Here is a 19,267-nt window from a genome sequence, read left to right as displayed (position 1 = left end):
TGCCTCTTATATTACTATAAGATATTTACTGAGCAGTAACAGATATTTACTGAGCAACTTACCGTCTGTAAGCTGAGGTGGAATAAATAAGGGGGAATAAATCAGACCTATTTCTGCACCCTGGAGTTTGTGGTATAGTAGGAAAGACAAATGCTAATCACATGACTGCATGAATATATACATATGAACGATGATAAATGTTAGAAAAAATTGTGTGAAGTGAAGTGAAGTGAAGCGAAGGTCGCTCAGTCGTGTCCGACTCTTTGCAACCCCATGAACTATATAGTCCATGGAATTCTCCAGGCCAGAATACTGGAGTGGGTAGCTTTTCCCTTCTCCAGGGGATCTTCCCAACCTAGGGATTGAATACAGGTCTCCTGCATTGCAGGCAGATTTTTTACCAGCTGAGCCACAAGGGAAGCCCAAGAATACTGGAGTCGGTAGCCTATCCCTTTTCCATTGGATCTTTCTGACCCATGAATCAAACCAGGGTCTCCTGCACTGCAGGTGGATTTTTTACCAACTGAGCTATAAAGGATGTATAATATATGCAATATTATTTGAGAATATATACAGGGCACACAATCAACTCTGCCTGAGGCAGACAGTGGTGAGGAGAGAAGGCCTTTCACAGGGTAATAGGAACAGGAACAAAGGTACAAAATAAGGAACCTGAAGTGCCTGGGCATGGGGCAAGTACAAAGAAGTGGGGGCAAGAGCTGAGGCTGAAGGGCTGTGCTGAAGTCACACTGCTAAAGGCATGTGTACTGTGCTAAAGGGTCTGACTATTATTCAGTACACAGTGTTGAACAAAGCATTTTTAAATACTTATTCCAGCTACAGTGGTGGAAGAAAGACTTGGGCAATAAACAGTTTTGGGCCAAAACGTCCTCAGACACTAACCTTTGCTGATAATAAAATGCCCCAGATTACATTCATATCTTTTTCACATTTTAACTGTGATATTCAGTAGAGTATGAGGAATGAGTAACTTTGGGTTGCCTCCACAATGCTCATATCCCTGCTTCTCCTCTGCCAATGTCCCCAATTTCTATTGGTGTGCAATGGGGTTCCCAAGAAGGTGACTCCTCTCCTGGCTTGGGGTGAATCATGTGGCCTAGACTGAGTCAATTAGTATATTCCTATTTTCCAGCCACAGTAATTTATGACGGTGAACCTCAGGAATTTTCCTGGGAATGCTACAACAAAAGGTTCTCTCTCATTTCAATGAACATAGTAATGCAAGGAGAGAATTCTCTATAGGTCTCTCATGTTCCTGCACGTCTTAAACAAAAGCACTTAACTGCCTTTGTTCTAAATTGTCTTTTCAAGGTGTCTGTATAATGAACAGTCTTAGAAGATTAGAAAGATTTGCATCTGGAGCAAAAGCTGGTTTCCTTAAAGCCTTGGAAGTCAGAGATAGCTTCTCCCTCTGGAGTAAAGGGCAGTCATGCTTACTGCCTGTTATAAAAGAGTTAGGTTCCCTAAATTCAGAACACCTCTCTGGTAACACAGTCAACTGCTAAGGTATCATCCCTCTGAACCTCTTCATATCACTGTGTGGGAATTGGAGTTTGAGCAACTAGCATAAAAAAATGCTGGCATCATTGGACTCAATGGACATGAGTTTGAGCAAACTCTGTCAGACAGTGAAAAACAAGGAAGCCTAGTGTGCTGCAGCATATGGGGTCACAAAGAGTTGGACAAGACTTAGTGACTGAACAATAACAACATTGCTACTGCAGGGAATAAGAAGGTGTCCTTCATCTCAAACTTAGGAGTCTCATGTCTCCTAGTAGCAACCATGAAACTGGCAGATTAACTTGAGATCTGGCAAGACACCACTTAAACCAAGTGATCAAACTCAGCACCAAATAACGAAACAGACATTCTATGCTTCTGGTACACAATGGAGAGCACACAACAAAAAGGTCACCCTCGATCTAGAAGAAACAGTGAGATAAAACTAAACTACGGGACATTCTGCAATAACTGTTGGCAAACTTGTTCTGTACAGGCCCAGATAGTAAACATGTTAGGCTTTGCAGGCTATAAAGTCTCTGTTGCAGCTATGCAACTTGCTGTTGTGTGAACTGGTATGGCTGTGTTCAATACAACTTTATTTACAAAGACAAGTGGTGGGTCTTGACCAAAGAACTGGTTTGCCCACCTTTGTTCTGTCCCATGACAACTGTTCAAGAGTCTTTCAAAAATTTCAAAAATGCCAATATCATGAAAGAAAAAAAAAGGCAGGATGACTGTTCTAGGCTTCCCTGGTGGCTCAGAGGTTAAAGCGTCTGCCTCCAATGCGGGAGACTCAGGTTCGATCCCTGGGTTGGGAAGATCCCCTGGAGAAGGAAATGGTAAACCACTCCAGTATTCTTGCCTGGAGAATCCCATGGACGGAGAAGCCTTGTAGGCTACAGTCCACGGGGTCACAGAGAGTCGGACACGACTGAGTGACTTCACCTTCACCTTCAATGCTATATATGACAATAAACTCAATGCTGGATCCTTGATCAGGTGGTGGACTTTAAAGTCATTTGGGGTACCACTGAAGAAATTTGAATAAGGACTAAAAATTATCCTATATTTATTTTATCAATGTTATGTTTCTTCAGTGCAATAATGGAATTAAGATGTCCTTGGTTTTTATGAGATATATGTTGAAAACATGATGTCTGAAAATTATTTTCAAAAAGGAGAGAGAAAGTAGATGTGACAAAATGTTAAAAACAAAATAAGCTATCTACTAATCTTTACCCATCAATATTATGGGTCTATAGGTGAAAATCAAACTGTAACAGTTAACTGAAAAGAAAACTGGTATCTCAATGGACAACACAAAATGGAGATTTTCTTGAAAACCAACTTTTTGAAACTTTAAGGAATATAATTACATTTTATTGTACCAAGAATCACTTCAAAATTTCCAAACATAGAAGGTAAGATAGATTTTGCCAGGTATATTAAAATTGTCAACACCAAATTGGTTGTCTTATCTCCATTTCCTGATCTTGAAAAAATGATTCACAGGCAGTCTTTTAATTTTTTGCTAAGGCCTAATCAATAAACATGATGTTATGCTCGTATCTGCCCTGTCAAAGTCTGTATGAATGTTCAGTCAAAGTATGTTTTTGTTAGTCTTAGCATTTTATGAGAGAACCCTTCTACATTTTCCCCAAATAGCCACATCTCTACAAGACCCAAACTAAACTCATCAGCTTCCCAGCCCTCAAGTAAGTTCCTTTTCTTCTAGTTCTCACCTTGATTAAGGCATAAAATGTCCATTTGAAATGTCCATCTGGAAGAAAATGTCCATCTGGAAGGCATTCCTCTGTTTCCTTGCCTTGTACCAAGTCCTGAGGCTTTTTATCTATTTACTTTCCTTCCCTACCTATCACATTAGTCAGGCCCTTCCCAGTTCTCATTTGGACTTGTAGCTTCCTCATGAGTCTCCTCCTTTTTAATTCTTTCTGTTGACCTGATCTTATTCCCCGACAAAAACTGTTCTATGGCTTTCTGCTTCCTATAGTCTATAATCCAAACTCTCTGACATCATATAAATTGCAGCAGACTATTTCTGCACATCCATCTCCTGCCACTTCCCTAGACACACTATATCCTCTAAACTGCAAGACTGTAAACATTCATGCTATCTCCTTCCCTTTGTACGTGCTGTTCCCTCTGCAACACACCCTCTTACAATACAAGTTCTATCTTGGTTACTCGGTACCTACACAATTTCTCGATGACTTCAATACAGGCAGAGCAGTGTTGACATTTTAAGCAAAGAATACATTTTAAAATTTACTACACTAGGCTTTCCTTAGTTTTCATATTATTATAGAGGGAAGATTTTGACACCTCATGTATGCACCATATTCCAAAAACATGCTAATGAATCCTAATCTTGTACCTTTGTTCAGACCTCTCCTGAGCTCCAAACCTATATCCAACCACAATCTATTTGGAAGCTTGAGATGCTAAAGCAGAAAGCTTGCAGAGCATGCAGCAGATCTGGGGTTCAAACCATCAGGTACATGGTCTCCAGCCAGCTGGTTCCCCAGACCAGGGACCTGAGAGCCATCTTTGCCAATTGCCTTTCCTTCACCTCTCACACCAAATCCATCACCCAGTTCTAGTGAGGTCATTAATAAAGATCCCAACTAAGTCTGCCTTCCTCATCTCTATCCATTCCAGGCTTCCATACATTATTGCTCCAATAACTGCAACTGCTGCCCGACTGATTTTCCTACTTTCATTTTTGCTCTCTCCTGACTTTATTCACCACATAGGAACTAGATTTATATTTTCTAAACATAAATGTTGTTGCAGTTTTCTTTATCTAAAGCTTCTCTTGTGACTCAGACAGTAAAGAATCTGCCTGCAATGTGGGAGACCCCAGGTCCAATCCCTGGGTCAGGATGATCCCCTGAAATAGGAAATGGCAATCCACTCTAGCATTCTTGCTTGGAGAACTCCGTGGACAGAGGAGCCTGGCAGGCTACATATACAGTTCACGGGGTCAGACACGACTGAGTGACTGTCACGCTCCAATGGTTTCTCATTTTGTCTTGGCAAAATGCCCCAATTCTCAACAGCCTACAAAAGCCTTCTTCAGCCTCAGGTGAAGGTGCTCTCTGCTGCTCTCAGTGGACTTCAGCCTCCCAGCAAGCAGCCTTGCTTCAACTGTCTCTCCTTAGGTCCTCCCTTGCCACATGTTGCTACAATGTTTAAAAATTCTCTGCCCCCAACCTCCCTTCTTTCCTCACCTACTTTCACTCCTATTTGGTCTCAGATGAAATGTAACCTCCTTTAAGAGTTCTTCCCTGGATGCATCCCTTTAAAACAGGCACCACTGTTACAGGCTGTCAGTGCATGCTACTGTCCTTCCTAGCAATGCATTTAATTTGCAACTAAATATTTGACAGTTAGTCTCTGTTCCTCACTGGATTGAAAACTCCACTACCAAGTTAAAATCTAAGTGCTTATCTTCTAGTTCAGTGTCTGTCATAATGTAGACAATTATTATTTTGAAGAAATAAAGTAAATGATGCAAACCACAACAATAGAGGCTAAATGTCTGATAAGACAAAGAGAAGCAATAATCAAAATAGACATGACTCAGCATGAAATGACCAAAGGGACTAACCTCAGAAGGTGAGCAAAATTCAGAATACGTAAGCAAAATCACTATGGGCCAAGATAAAATAGAACTACTTGCAATAATATGCATAATTCATGTATTTACATTCTCTCTGATTATGCCAATTTTCAGAACTCAAGATTAAACTGAGACTTTGGCAGTATAAATTTATGCTTCCATCCTGAGCTTGTGATCTAAAGAAACTATCTAAAGAAACTATGCTTCTTTCTTCCCTAAGAACAGGTAACATTTATGTCATGAAAATTTACTGTAATGATGAAAATTTAAAGGGGAAAATAGTTTGAAAAGTATAGCATTATCATACTGTAATATGAATGAAATGGGAGAATAAAAAACAACTCTGCCTAGTGTCAGACCAGCATCATTTAAAAAAATATTGTCATACAGAATTTTTCTCACTGGTGATTCTGTTCTAAAATCTATTCAGTAGACCATATGCAGATTAATCTTAATATACACTTATGTCTGGTCCCCTCACTTCTTTTATCAGGAAACTTCACTGCTAGTATTTTTAATATACAATTAATTCTCATAGCTTCTTAAGAAAGACACCAAGATTGCAACTGAGAGCTAAATGGATAAGTACGTTGAAATGAAAGATACCAAAAGAGGAAATGTAAACAACAGTAAGCCCGTATACAGAAATATGGGCTTCCCAGGTGGCACTAGTGGTAAAGAACCCGTCTGCCAATGCAGCAGACATAAGAGACACAAGTTTGATCCCTGGGTCAAGAAGATCCACTGGAGGAGGCCATGGAAATCCACTCCAGTATTCTTGCCTGAAGAATCCCATGGACAGAGGAACCTGTCAAGCTACGGTCCACACCATTGCAAACAGTCATACGTGACTGAAGCCACTTTGCATGCACACAAGCGGAAATACATGGAATTTCATTAGCAATATATGAAGTAAGCAATTTAGAACAAAGTCTTAGTTTTAGTCCTTTTGGCTCATAAACAAAAATTAAGTCATAATACCTAATGCTGATGAGGATGTATGCAATTGGCACTCTCATATTTTCCAGTAGCTGTGTAAATTTTTATAACTCTTTAGTAAAAGTTTAACTTAGCAATAGGTTTTAAGGGCCATAAAAATATTTTTATCTTTTGAACTGGTAAATCCACTTTTAGCAATCTATCCTGAAGACATAATTCTTGCTAAGAAATAAACTTTATGCTGGAAAGTGTTTAACTCACAGTATTTATAATCACCGAAAACCTGAAATAAAATAATGTGAGAATGATTATCACTGTTATTATGAAGTCTGTACTAACAAAGAAAAATGCTTATAAAATATATTAAGGGAAAATAGTAGAAAATAAAATTGCTTATATATTTTTCAAATCCATTCACATATATGTAGGAAAAGACACAAAAATTATTTACTAAAATTCTAATAGTGATTATATTAATAGAAGTAGAAAGGGAGGAGCTAGATTTTTGCTATTTTCCTTTACTGTCTTTTTCAATGTAATTTTCCTTTTACGATGAAATTAACAAAAGAAATCTTCTGTGGCTCCCCACTATTGGCTTAATAAGGTTAAATTTATGAGTACCTTCTCCTATTCAGGGTCTTCAGTTCACCTCTACTTTCACTTGAATCTTACTCCCTAATTGCATCCCTCCCTGAACATGTTCCCTCCCAGTGAGTTCAATAGTGGTGCTCATTTTAAGTTTACTTAGTTGAGTAGATTTTTTTTTTTTCTTTTTGAACACTTCCTGACACACTGTGGGATGGAGATATATTTAAGGTGATGCAATGTGGAACTTTTAAGAAAAGTTCTATTCCCATAAAAAGATTGTTTATGAAACCAGTAACCTATTTAATTTGGAAACAGAAAGCTCTATACTAGTATCACTATCACTACACCAGTAATTTTTTTTATTTTGTGGGCAGAAGAGTAATTCATTTTATTGCCAATGTACCATATATATCAAAATAGGAAGTAAAGTTGCTTCAATTAATCAGTTTAAAGGAGTTGAGTTATATTCCACAGATAGAATTTTGTTCTCTTATTTAATATTCATTCCATTAAAATTTTAAGAGGCAAAGCAAACAAACATTCAATATTGATTTTTCAATATAATAAGTAGGTAAAGCTAATGACAGGATTATAAGAACTGAGGTAGTATCTAGTGATGGTTTTAAGAAACTTCTTTAGCATTTATAGTTATTCAATGCCTATAAATTCTGGGTATGAGAGGCCTTAACAAACAAGTACATTTTACAGCTACATCTGATAGTGTGCAACAGTAAATAAATATTTATCACATTGAGGAAAAAGTCCAAACTTTGTGGCCTAATATGAAACTTACCCTGTAATTTTCCATAGCAATATCCACAGTACTGGTAAGGTTGTTGGATTCCTAGGATACCCCTCTAAAGCCTATCTTTACATTGAGAATTATCTTATTACATTGAGAGTTTGGTAGGACAGCCTGAGAAAGTCCTGTATCCTAAAAGTTTAGTTGACATATAGAGTGGTTTTCAGGATGGCTGATGAGAATATGAAGTCATGTGCAACAGGACACCTTTACACAGACATGTCCAATGTGGATAACTGAGAAGGGCTGTTGTCATCATGGAGAAAATAAAGTCACTACAAAACAGTTCAGAGCTTTTACACCTAAGAAGGACTCTAAGTTATGGTTAAATAAATTTTTTAAAAATGAAGAAAAAAGGCCCTGCATGCTCACTCCATGTCCTAGGCAGTACATCAATTACTTAGTGAACTTTAATTCTCACAACTTCTCTGCCATGGAGGCAGAATAATGCAATACACCATGTAGGACTACAGAAATGGGAGAGGCGCTATGAGGGTAAAGAGTTTGATCTCTAGGTTCAAATATATCTGGCCCTTATTATCCATATAACCTTAGGAAAATTAACTAGCTTCTCTTAAGCTTCCATTTTCTCATGTATAAAGGAAGAAGAAAAATGAAGGTATTGGTAAGTACTATTAAACTAGCAGTAGAAGCGTTGGTCACTTACTCGTATCCAACTCTTTTCCATCCCACCAACTGCCCACCAATCTCCTCTGTCCATGGGATTCTCCAGGCAAGAATACTGGAGTGGACTGCCATTTCCTTCTCCAGAAGTTTTTTCTGATCCAGGGACTGAACCCAGGTATCCTGCATTGCAGGCAGATTTTTTGGCTGTCTGAGCTATAGGGAAGTCCTTCATCTATAAAGAAAGAAGAAAAATGAAGATATTGGTAAGTACTGTTAAAGGTTCTTCCAAGCACATAATAGAGTTGTATTTCCTGTTTTCATTGTGGGTGGGTGATGCAATATGATTAGTTCCGGCTAAATGAGTTATGACCAGAAGTGAAGAAATTATTTTTGAGTCAAGGACAGAGGAGACTGGCAGGCTACAGTCCATGGGGTTGCAAAGAGTCGGACACAACTAAAGTGACTTAGCCTGCATGCATGCAAGGCATTTAACTGTCAATGCAAGATCCCACAGAACTCGTTTTCCTCTGGCAACACAATGGCCACATTTGAGATGGTTGGAGAAGGAAATGGCAACCCACTCCAGTATTCTTGCCTGGAAAATCCCATGGATGGAGGAGTCTGGTAGGCTACAGTCCATGGGGTCGCAAAGAGTTGGACATGACTGAGCGACTTCACTCTTAGAACTGGACATGGAACAACAGACTGGTTCCAAATTGGGAAAGGAGTATGTCAAGGCTGTATATTGTCACCCTGCTTATTTAACTTCTATGCAGAGTACATCATGAGAAACACTGGACTGGAAGAAGCACAAGCTGGAATCAAGATTGCCGGGAGAAATATCAATAACCTCAGATGTGCAGATGATACCACCCTTATGGAAGAAAGTGAAGAGGAACTAAAAAGCCTCTTGATGAAAGTGAAAGAGGAGAGTGAAAAAGTTGGCTTAAAGCTCAACATTCAGAAAACGAAGATCATGGCATCTGGTCCCATCACTTCATGGAAGATAGATGGGGAAGCAGTGGAAACAGTGTCAGACTTTATTTTTCGGGGCTCCAAAATCACTGCAGATGGTGACTGCAGCCATGAAATTAAAAGATGCTTACTCCTTGGAAAGAAAGTTATGATCAACCTAGATAGCATATTGAAAAGCAGAGACATTGCTTTGCCAACAAAAGTCCATCTAGTCAAGGCTATGGTTTTTCCAGTGGTCACGTATGGATGTGAGAGTTGGACTGTGAAGAAAGCTGAGCGCCGAAGAATTGATGCTTTTGAACTGTGGTGTTGGAGAAGACTCTTGAGAGTCCCTTGGACTGCAAGGAGATCCAACCAGTCCATTCTGAAGGAGATCAGCCCTGGGATTTCTTTGGAAGGACTGATGCTAAAGCTGAAAATCCAGTACTTTGGCCACCTCATGCGAAGAGTTGATTCATTGGAAAAGACTCTGATGCTGGGAGGGATTGGGGGCAGGAGGAGAAAGGTTCGACAGAGGATGAAATGGCTGGATGGCATCACCGACTCAACGGACATGAGTTTGAGTGAACTCTGGGAGTTGGTGATGGACAGGGAGGCCTGGCGTGCTGTGATTCATGGGGTCGCAAAGAGTAGGACAAGACTGAGTGACTGAATTGAACTGAACTCTTGTCAGAAAAGATCCTCAAGCAACCAGAATAAACAGAGCCCACTTGTCAATCTAAATTGGACAGGTGGCATGAGCAAGAAACAAATGTAAGTGTAAGCCACTAGGATTATGCGATTGCTTTATTACTGAAGTGTAACCTAGGCAATATAGATTGATAAAGGTAATTTCTATCTTATAGTGTCATGAAGGTTTAATAAAGTAGTATCAGAAGTATTTTTCACAGTGTCTAGCAAACAGTTCCCAGGTGGCTCTAGTGGTAAAGAATCTGCATGCCAATTCAGGAGAACTAAGAGACGCTGGTTCGATCCCTGGGTTGGGAAGATGCCCCAGAGGAGGAAATGGCAACCCACTCCAGTATTCTTGCCTGGAAAACACCATGGACAGAGAAGCTTGGCAGGCTACAGTCCATGGGGTCACAAGGAGTCGGACACTACTAAAGTGACTTAGCAACAGCAAACAGTAAATACTCAAAAAGTGACATCTATAAGATGATTATTATACGTTATTATCTTTTATCAGTTAGGATACTGAGGTTGTAAAATCTTCTGTAATGTGCCTCAGGACACACTGCTGTTGAGTGACAGAGTTGCTTCTGTAACGTCCACAGCCAAAGATCTGTTTATTTTTAAAGTCATCTCACTCTCCTCTTGTCATCAAACATGGCTAAAACAAATCCCCAACCCTCTAATAATTATTATCTTTTTGTTCATACATGTGCCTTTTTTGTTACCGTTCTAAAACCCTCTTTCTGTTACACAAAAATTTGACTTAACCTCTATTTCTTCCACAAAGTCAACTGGAATCAATTTAATTGCAGATAGTCCATGGTACTTATTTGAAACATAATTTCATGTGATTTTATAAGACAGCTGTGTATGGCATGGGGTGTAAAGAAAGGAAACTGCATTTCCCAGAATCCCTTGCCAGTAGGATTCTGGTTAATTTCTTCTAAGGAGGAATTCCAATGAGCTTTGAAGGCAGAGGAGAAAACAACATACTTTGAGGATTTTAACTGCCTCATGGAAATGACTGAAAGCAAACAGATTGGATGTTAATCATGTTTTTACATTTGGAAGGAGTTTACTATAAACCTTGCCTCACACCACCGCAAAAGAATCAACAAACCACTACCATTACCACAAAACAATATCAGGCCAAACTAAAGAAGTCTTTGCTGTGCAAGACGTAAAACAATTCCTGAGACATCAAACTTCCACGAACAGCAGGCAAGCTGTAGTTTAAGGAAGATATAATCACTGCACTCACTGACAAGGGAGTAATGCCAAGGAGGAAATTCTAAAAGGTGAAGGCAGCTTTCAGAGAGAAAAAGGAAATGCAATTCCTCACAGAAAGTGCCTCCATGACTTCTGTGCACGTGTATGTGTGTGTCCTGGAGTGAGAGTGGGACTGTGTAGTACAAACAGTACTGTTTGTACATGGGATGCATGTGTGTGGAGGATGGACAATTTGTCTTTTAATTTCACAGAGTCTCAGAATAAGGAGAACCATGTCTAGACCTGATGGAGCATTGATGTGTCTCCTAGATATTTTGGAGATTGAGTTGGTTGTAATGACTGGCTGGTTCTTTGGATTTTCATCCATACAGAAGGACTGAGTGTGTTTTCTGCAGGGTAAGAGAAATGGAAAAAAATGTATTTGGCAAACAGAAGGGCAGGCTGTAGCAAGAACAATGTTATGTACTCATCAATTCCTAGTTCATCTTCCTTTTCCTGGGCACACTGGAAAACTACATTGACAGACTCCCACAAATGTTACTGAATTCTGGAATGTGAGCAAAAGGGACAAGAGTAGCTTCTGTTGCTAAGGCAGTTAAGTATCTATGAACTCTGCACACACTTTTTTTTTTCTTTTTCACTCCTGAGATTGCTGCTAAGTCGCTTCAGTCATGTCTGACTCTGTGCGACCCCAGAGATGACAGCCCACCAGGCTCCCCCATCCCTGGGATTCTCCAGGCAAGAACACTGGAGTGGGTTGCCATTTCCTTCTCCAATGCATGAAAATGAAAAGTGAAAGTGAAGTCACTCAGTCGTGTCCGACTCTTAGTGACCCCATGGACTGCAGCCTACCAGGCTCCTCTGTCCATGGGGTTTTCCAGGCAAGAGTACTAGAGTGGGGTGCCATTGCCTTCTCCACTCCTGAGATTAGAAGTCACTTTTTAGATGACATAGTTGAAAGATGGAAGCAGCCTGAGACCTGAATCACTGTTTGGGCATTTTTTACCTATAAATCCTCCTCTGGCTGCATTGGACTGTGACAGGAGGGAGAAATAAACTTTATAAATGAAGTCATTAATATTATGGGGCTGTTACAAAAGTTGTCACTAATGATTGTGATCGGACTGGTCATACTTATTGAACAGGACAAACCAGGGGAAATTGGAACAAAAAGGTCAGTGAGATCTTTAGGGCTAATGAGCAATCATGGCAATCAGGTTACGATTTGGTTGTTTGCCAAATACAACAGTGAACTCAAATGTAGATCTGAGATCAGAAAATCGGTCCGGCATAGTGATGTCTTAATTTAGTTGCTAGTATATATGTCTGGGCTCCAGTTCCTTCAGGTAAGAAACAGAGTCTTTTCAACTTTGCATCCCAGGCACACAGTGCAGAAGAGATAAGATGAAATGTCCAAACTGAGCATGGGCTTCAGGCTGTTTCTCAAAGCAGAGCAGATATGCAAGAGGAGATCATTTTGGTTGTAGAAAGTTAGCGAGCAAGTATCTAGACTCAGACTTAGGAAGCTGGGTTCTCAGGACCAGTGAGACCAGGCCAGCTATGCTGTGCATGCCATAGCAGTGCTAGTCAAGAGACATTTCACAGAGGTCCCTCCATTCCTTCACCTGGGGTCACAGCAGGTTATAGCATCTGGAAAGAGGCTAAGTATAGAGGTTACATTAGCCAAGTTATTAGATTAAGAGATTATGCAGGTACACACAGATATACCATATTTATATTATCTTTTAAAATGACTATTTAACTCTGTATTATTTTTTACTTGATAACATATGTATGCAACTTAGCATGTATGCATATATATGTTTAAAAATATCATAAAACATAGGAGAATATTATCTAAATAACTGAATCTATATGTCATTAATCATAAAGAGATTCCATGAATTCTTCCAATAGATTAGTGGTGATTTATGAAACTAAATAAAGAATATGCTTGCAAAAAATAAAAGATTTAGTTGTAGATATAACTAGTAATAAATGAACAAAGGTATTCACTTTTCAAAATTTTACACTACTTAGCACTGAAGAGATAGGTTTGCAAAGTGATTTCCCGAGATAATGAAAGAAGCAAAGAGAATTTTATCATCCAGAACTTATATAGAGAAGATGGAAAAATATAGAACATTTTCTATCTGGTGAAATAAACATATATCTGTATGTACAAGCATATGGGGGCACACAAATCTGATGGGAAATTATAAGATGAAAAGCTCTAAAGGAACAAATCAGGAAAAGAAATAAAGCCCAGAATCTTAAATTCCAGAAATATTTGTGTTTAGTGGTTACTGAACTCTTTCCACAGGAAAATGTGCTAAATTTTACTAGATTTTTACAAGCACAAATTTTCTATAATCACACACACAAACGATACTGCTTTTATATGATATAAAATTTAAAAATTGATTGATTGATTTGTTCTTAATTATTTATTAAGGGTTCACTATGTCCTGGCATTGTGAAAGTATTACCAAAATAAAAGGAAGGGAGAAAATGACATTATTCTAAAAGAATTCTCTAATGTAATAAAGACACTCAACACATCAGAAGAGGCTGTTAATAAGTAAAGCAAATATATTTAAAAGAACTGGTCATTAAGCTTCAGTATCACATCACAGAAAACGTATTTAAAATATACGTCTGTGGAGGAAAAAGTGATAAACATTAAGAAAAAAGATTTACCTTAAGAATAATAGATATAGAGTAAATTATAACAGAGATTGATGAATCAGGGAAACAAATACAATAACTACAATAAAACAAAGACTACAATAAAGATTTTAAAAACAAGAGGAAAGATTAAAATTTGTATGCCAATTAATTAAAATAGACTATTTTCTAGAAAATATAACATCAAAAAACTAAAAATAGAACTACTATATGATCCAGCAATTCTACTTCTGGGTATATATCCTAAGAAAATAAAAACACTAATTTGAAAAGATACATGCACATTAATGTTCATAGCAGCATTATTCACAATAGCCAAGACATGGAAACAACCTAAGAGGGACAAACTACTACATATAAAATAAATATACTACAAGGACATATTCTTCAGCACAAGGAATATAGCCAACATTTTATAATAACTTTATGGATGGAATACAATCTATACAACTTTTGAATTACTATACTATATACCTGGAGTAATATATTATTAGAAATCAACTATATTTTAATAAAAAACTAATAATTAAGAATAAAAACATGAATAGGACTACAAGCCCAAAGTAAATTGAATAAGCAGCTAAAAAACAACTTGCCAAACAAATTTAAAAAGCAAAACAAAATTAAAAACACATAAATCAGTAAACCTCACTAGACCCAGACACGTTTATAGATATTCTATCAAATAATGAAGGCACTGATAACCCTCATCTTAAATTGTTTCACAGAGTAGAAAAGATTCTCCTCAGTCCATTTTATTAGGCTAGCACAACCTTTATACCAAAAATTGATTAACAAAACATTTTATTAACTTAGATGCAAAAATACTAAGTAAAATATCAGTTATCCAAAACCTTCAAGGTATTTAAAAACATGTATCAAGGTAAGGTTCAGAATTGGTTTATTCCAGTGAGGCACTGTTGCTTTAAGATTAGAAAATCTATGAATATAACTCTCTACAATAAACGAATATGGGAGAAAAACCAGGCAATGATCATAACAGATGTGAAGGAACATTTGCTAAAATTTAACATTCATGATGCAGAGTACATCATGAGAAATGCTGGGCCGAAAGAAGCACAAGCTGGAATCAAGATTGCAGGGAGAAATATCAATAACCTCAGATGTGCAGATGACACCACCCTTATGGCAGAAAGTGAAGAGGAACTAAAAAGCCTCTTGATAAGAGTAAAAGAGGAGAGTGAAAAAGTTGGCTTAAAGCTCAACATTCAGAAAACGAAGATCATGGCATCTGGTCCCATCACTTCATGGGAAATAGATGGGGAAACAGTGGAAACAGTGTCAGACTTTATTTTTTTGGGCTCCAAAATCACTGCAGATGGTGACTGCAGCCATGAAATTAAAAGATGCTTACTCCTTGGAAGGAAAGATATGACCAACCTAGATAGCATATTGAAAAGCAGAGACATTACTTTGTTAACAAAGGTCCGTCTAGTCAAGGCTATGGTTTTTTCATTGGTCATGTATGGATGTGAGAGTTGGACTGTGAAGAAAGCTGAGTGCCGAAGAATTGATGCTTTTGAACTGTGGTGTTGGAGAAGACTCTTGAGAGTCCCTTGGACTGCAAGGAGATCCAACCAGTCCATCCTAAAGGAGATCAGCCCTGGGATTTTTTTGGAAGGAATGATGCTAAAGCTGAAACTCCAGTACTTTGGCCACCTCAAGAGTTGACTCATTGGAGAAGACTCTGACGCTGTGAGGGATTGGGGGCAAGAGGAGAAGGGGACGACAGAGGATGAGATGGCTGGATGGCATCACGGACTCAATGGACGTGAGTTTGAGTGAACTTCGGGAGATGGTGATGGACAGGGAGGCCTGGCATGCTGCGATTCATGGGGTCGCAAAGAATCGGACATGCCTGAGCGACTGAACTGAACTAAAAAATGGAAACAGTCACACACAGCCGCTGAACATGGAAACTGGCCCATTTTAAGAGTATTTGTAATACCTGGACAAAGATGTATGTACATATGATCCTATTTCTATAGGTGCAAAAGGTATCATGTTAAAATTACTCACTTAAAATGGATCTGTAATAACAAAATACTGGAAGTCATCTAAATATTGGAGATAAACTAAACAGAAAAATCTAGAACATCTAAGTAAACTGCATTATATATTCTTACTGAAAGTGAATATTGATAGGACACAGTTTATTGAACAGGAAAAAGAAAACTGCAGAAGGTGATAGACTGTACATTTTAATATACAATTATAAAACCTACAAAATTATGATATCTATTATACATACATACATACATATATATATATATATATATATACATACACATACAGGCATTCAGTTAATCTATAACAACATGTATTTAAATTGTAAACAATTTCAAAACAGGGTGGAGAGATGGTATGTTAGAGTATATTAATCATAAAACAATTTGTATCTTTTAATTTATTATACATCATAAAACCTAAGAAAATAAAAGTGTTTAAAAATTACTCTTTGGTTAACACTTATCAAGTAAGGCTTTTTATATTAATGATAATTAGAAGCAGTTTCAAAATTTCAAAATAGCTGAATATGGTATGACAACATATGAAATGTTATGATCAGATAATATATATATATTAAGTATAGTGTCTGGCACTTGATCAGTATTAGCAATCATCACTATTACTGCTACTACTGCTATTACTTTTATTAGATAAGCACACAAGCTAAGCTGATACATGGAAACACAAACTGAAACAACGTTCAGTGGAAAAGCAGAATACTAATTAGAATGTTTTATAAATTAAAGCAACCACAAAATACATTCACATCCATTAACAATGACTTTAAAATAACTTTAATCTTGGTCAAATTAAATGTTTGTTAAATGACTTAATTTGTAAATTTAATTATACTGTCACTAAAATTTCTCAAAATTCTACATTATTCTAAGTTTCTAGTTTACTTTGCTAATAGGCATAGGCATTTTAAAAATCATTTAAGAAACTAGAAATGTGACAACTGGTTTCATTTTGAATAAAATCTCCTTCATAAATGATGCATAATCCCTGAAATCATTAACCTCTGAAAATAGAAATAATTTAACAGTTGCTTCTACTACATAACTTGATAATTGCACTATTTTTATCACACATTCTATAGTTAATATGACTTGGTTTACTAAAAGAAACATCTATAAAAGTACTAGGAGAATTTAGTGACTAAAACAATTATGTGCTTGTAATTTTAATTTTACCAACTGAGCTATCAGGGAATCAGAAAGGAAATAGATTATCTTGTATTTTATACCTTCACCCAGCACTGAATTAATTGGACAGTCCTTCTTATACAATGGCCTGAACTTTTTTTTAACCAAGGTCAACAAGAACATAGCAAGTTCAGTGGGAAGTCTAGGTCATACACCAAGGGGAGAGAGAAGAAAGAGAGTTTTTTCCCCCTCAATTCCTGGATCCTCTTCAGGGTTTATACTTGACCAATGAATATGAGCTATGAGGCTTATTTAGAGCCACTGGCATTTGTATTAGGCAGAAGAAGATTTTGTCTCTTCTCCTCAAATCATGATCATACTAGGTTACAAGAAGCTATGTCTATGTTTTACACCTCTTTAAAAATCTGTTTAATGCTCCCCTCTATATCATCTATACCAGTTACTTGTTTGCATATGTAGTCTATCCAGTATGGGGCATGAAATGGTTATATGAGCATGTCCTTGAACTAACAGGGCTGGTGATCATTGCTCATCCAGGAAGTATCACGGCACTCTGTAATGAAGGTATCATTTATTTTTTCCAGCAGAGTCAGGTCAGGAAGAGGTTTTCCTATGTAAGGGAGAGAAATACAATCCTCCCCATTGCCTAAGAGCAGAGACAACAGCTAGCAGAGGGAACACAGATGGGGACAGATGGCTTAGACTAGAGAGACATCTCCAGAGCCAATGGGACACATGCCATTTCTGGATTACCATTTTACATCTCTAGCCATATAGGGATCAGAAATATTTAGCTGTCCAAGGCACATACAGCTGTAACTAGAGATGTCTGAGAAAGACTGCTATGGAGGCCAAATGAAGTAACATTAGTACCAAGGACACACATCATTCTCACAGTTCCCTAAGTCATTCTAGAAAGGACACACCATCCACATTTTGTTTTTTATATCAACTATATTTTGAAGGTGTTTTCAGCTTCAGCTTTCAAAGATCAACTTCTGGAAAAAAGATCTTTAATACAATCTGGGTGAAGGAGTTAGTGCCTTATAATCTTGTGTAGCTCACATGCTCTGCCTCATTTCTGGGGATTTGAAACTACAAGGATTTTAATCACTTCTAAAGTAAGCAAAGCTAAGCAAAGATTAGCGTGCTCATGTAAATTTAAACTTGCTCATGTAAGACCACAAAAAAGCTAAAGTCACAAACTGCAGATTAAATAATGAAGCAATTTCTCTATTTAATTAGCTTGGTCAAAAACAATACATTGAGACTCACAGAGCGTAATCAATGCACATTAATTATTGATTCTCTATATGCCTGAAATATTCCAAATTGGATTAATTTCATAAGAATAAAAGTATCCCTTCAAACAATTTTTATGACAGGTTTCAAGATTATCTTATATTTAGAAAGTGATTCATCTAAGGTCTCTTCACCTAAAAGTAGGAATATCAATAAAAATGAAAATAAGGAGCAAATGTTACCTAAAAATGTTTCTCAAATCCTGTATTTTTCAATGCATTTGTTTTGGTGAGCATATTTTTGACACTGAATTTTTAACAGTAAACAAGATTTCTTCTAGAGAACTGAAGTTATGTAAATTTGTATAGAAAATACATGAAAAAGATTTAAAAAATAGTCTGATCTGGAAAGAAAAGCATAGTAGTTAAAACAATTTTCCAGAAAAAAAAGGTGGAAAAAGTTTCATAAAAAAGATTTTAAAAAAATTAAAAAAAAAAAACTGTAGCCTCTAACTGTAAGCTACTAAGTAATGACTCACACTTAACTTGATTTGCCTTTAAAAATAAAGCCAAAATCATTTTTATAATAATGTGCAATTAAAACTAAAGACAAGAATCCTTTAAAATTTTGCCCACAATGTACTCAAGAAAATTTGGAGAAAATTTTGTCTTAGAATTGGAGAAAAACAAAAAGTATCTCTATAAATATCACAGGACTTCCTTGGTGGTTAAGAATTCTCCTGCCGATGCGGGGACACAGGTTTGATCCTTAGTCTGGGAAGATTCCACGTGCCTCAGGGTAACTAAGCCTGTGCACCACAGCTGCTGAACCTTGCACGACTACTGAGGCCCGTGTGCTCTAGAGCCTGGGCTCTGAAACAAGCCACTGCAGTGAGAAGCCCGTGGACCACAACCAGAGAGCAGACTCCGCTCACCACGACTAGAGAAAGCCTGTGCACGGCTAAGAAGATCCAAAATAGTCAAAAATAAATAAAATTTTAAATATAGAGTGGCCAGTTAGGAATATCATATACACCTAGTATATAGGAGAGTGAGTGAGTGAAGTTGCTCAGTTGTGTCTGACTCTTTGTGAGCCCGTAGACTGTAGCCTACCAGGCTGCTCTGTCCATGGGATTCTCCA

The 19,267-nt window shown here is 37.5% G+C and overlaps 1 protein-coding gene across 10 annotated transcripts in view; it reads right to left on the bottom strand.

Moving 5' to 3' along the window:
* Window positions 1-19,267, bottom strand: part of FAM13A (family with sequence similarity 13 member A) — a 337,557-nt gene that overhangs the window by 151,028 nt on the left and 167,262 nt on the right. For 6 of the 10 annotated variants that reach the window (XM_061419687.1, XM_061419688.1, XM_061419685.1 and 3 more), the window contains one exon: window positions 8,164-8,355. The exons of the other annotated variants lie outside the window; for them this stretch is intronic. In XM_061419687.1, the coding sequence (XP_061275671.1) occupies window positions 8,164-8,355 (192 nt within the window). The remainder of the gene's footprint in view (window positions 1-8,163; window positions 8,356-19,267) is intronic. 10 annotated transcript variants of the gene reach the window in all.

This window comes from Bos javanicus, chromosome 6 (assembly GCF_032452875.1).
Source record: "Bos javanicus breed banteng chromosome 6, ARS-OSU_banteng_1.0, whole genome shotgun sequence".
Classification (NCBI taxonomy): domain Eukaryota; kingdom Metazoa; phylum Chordata; class Mammalia; order Artiodactyla; family Bovidae; genus Bos; species Bos javanicus.
The sequence above is the reverse complement of the archived record's forward strand: the minus strand, read 5'-3'. Positions and strand labels throughout refer to the sequence as shown.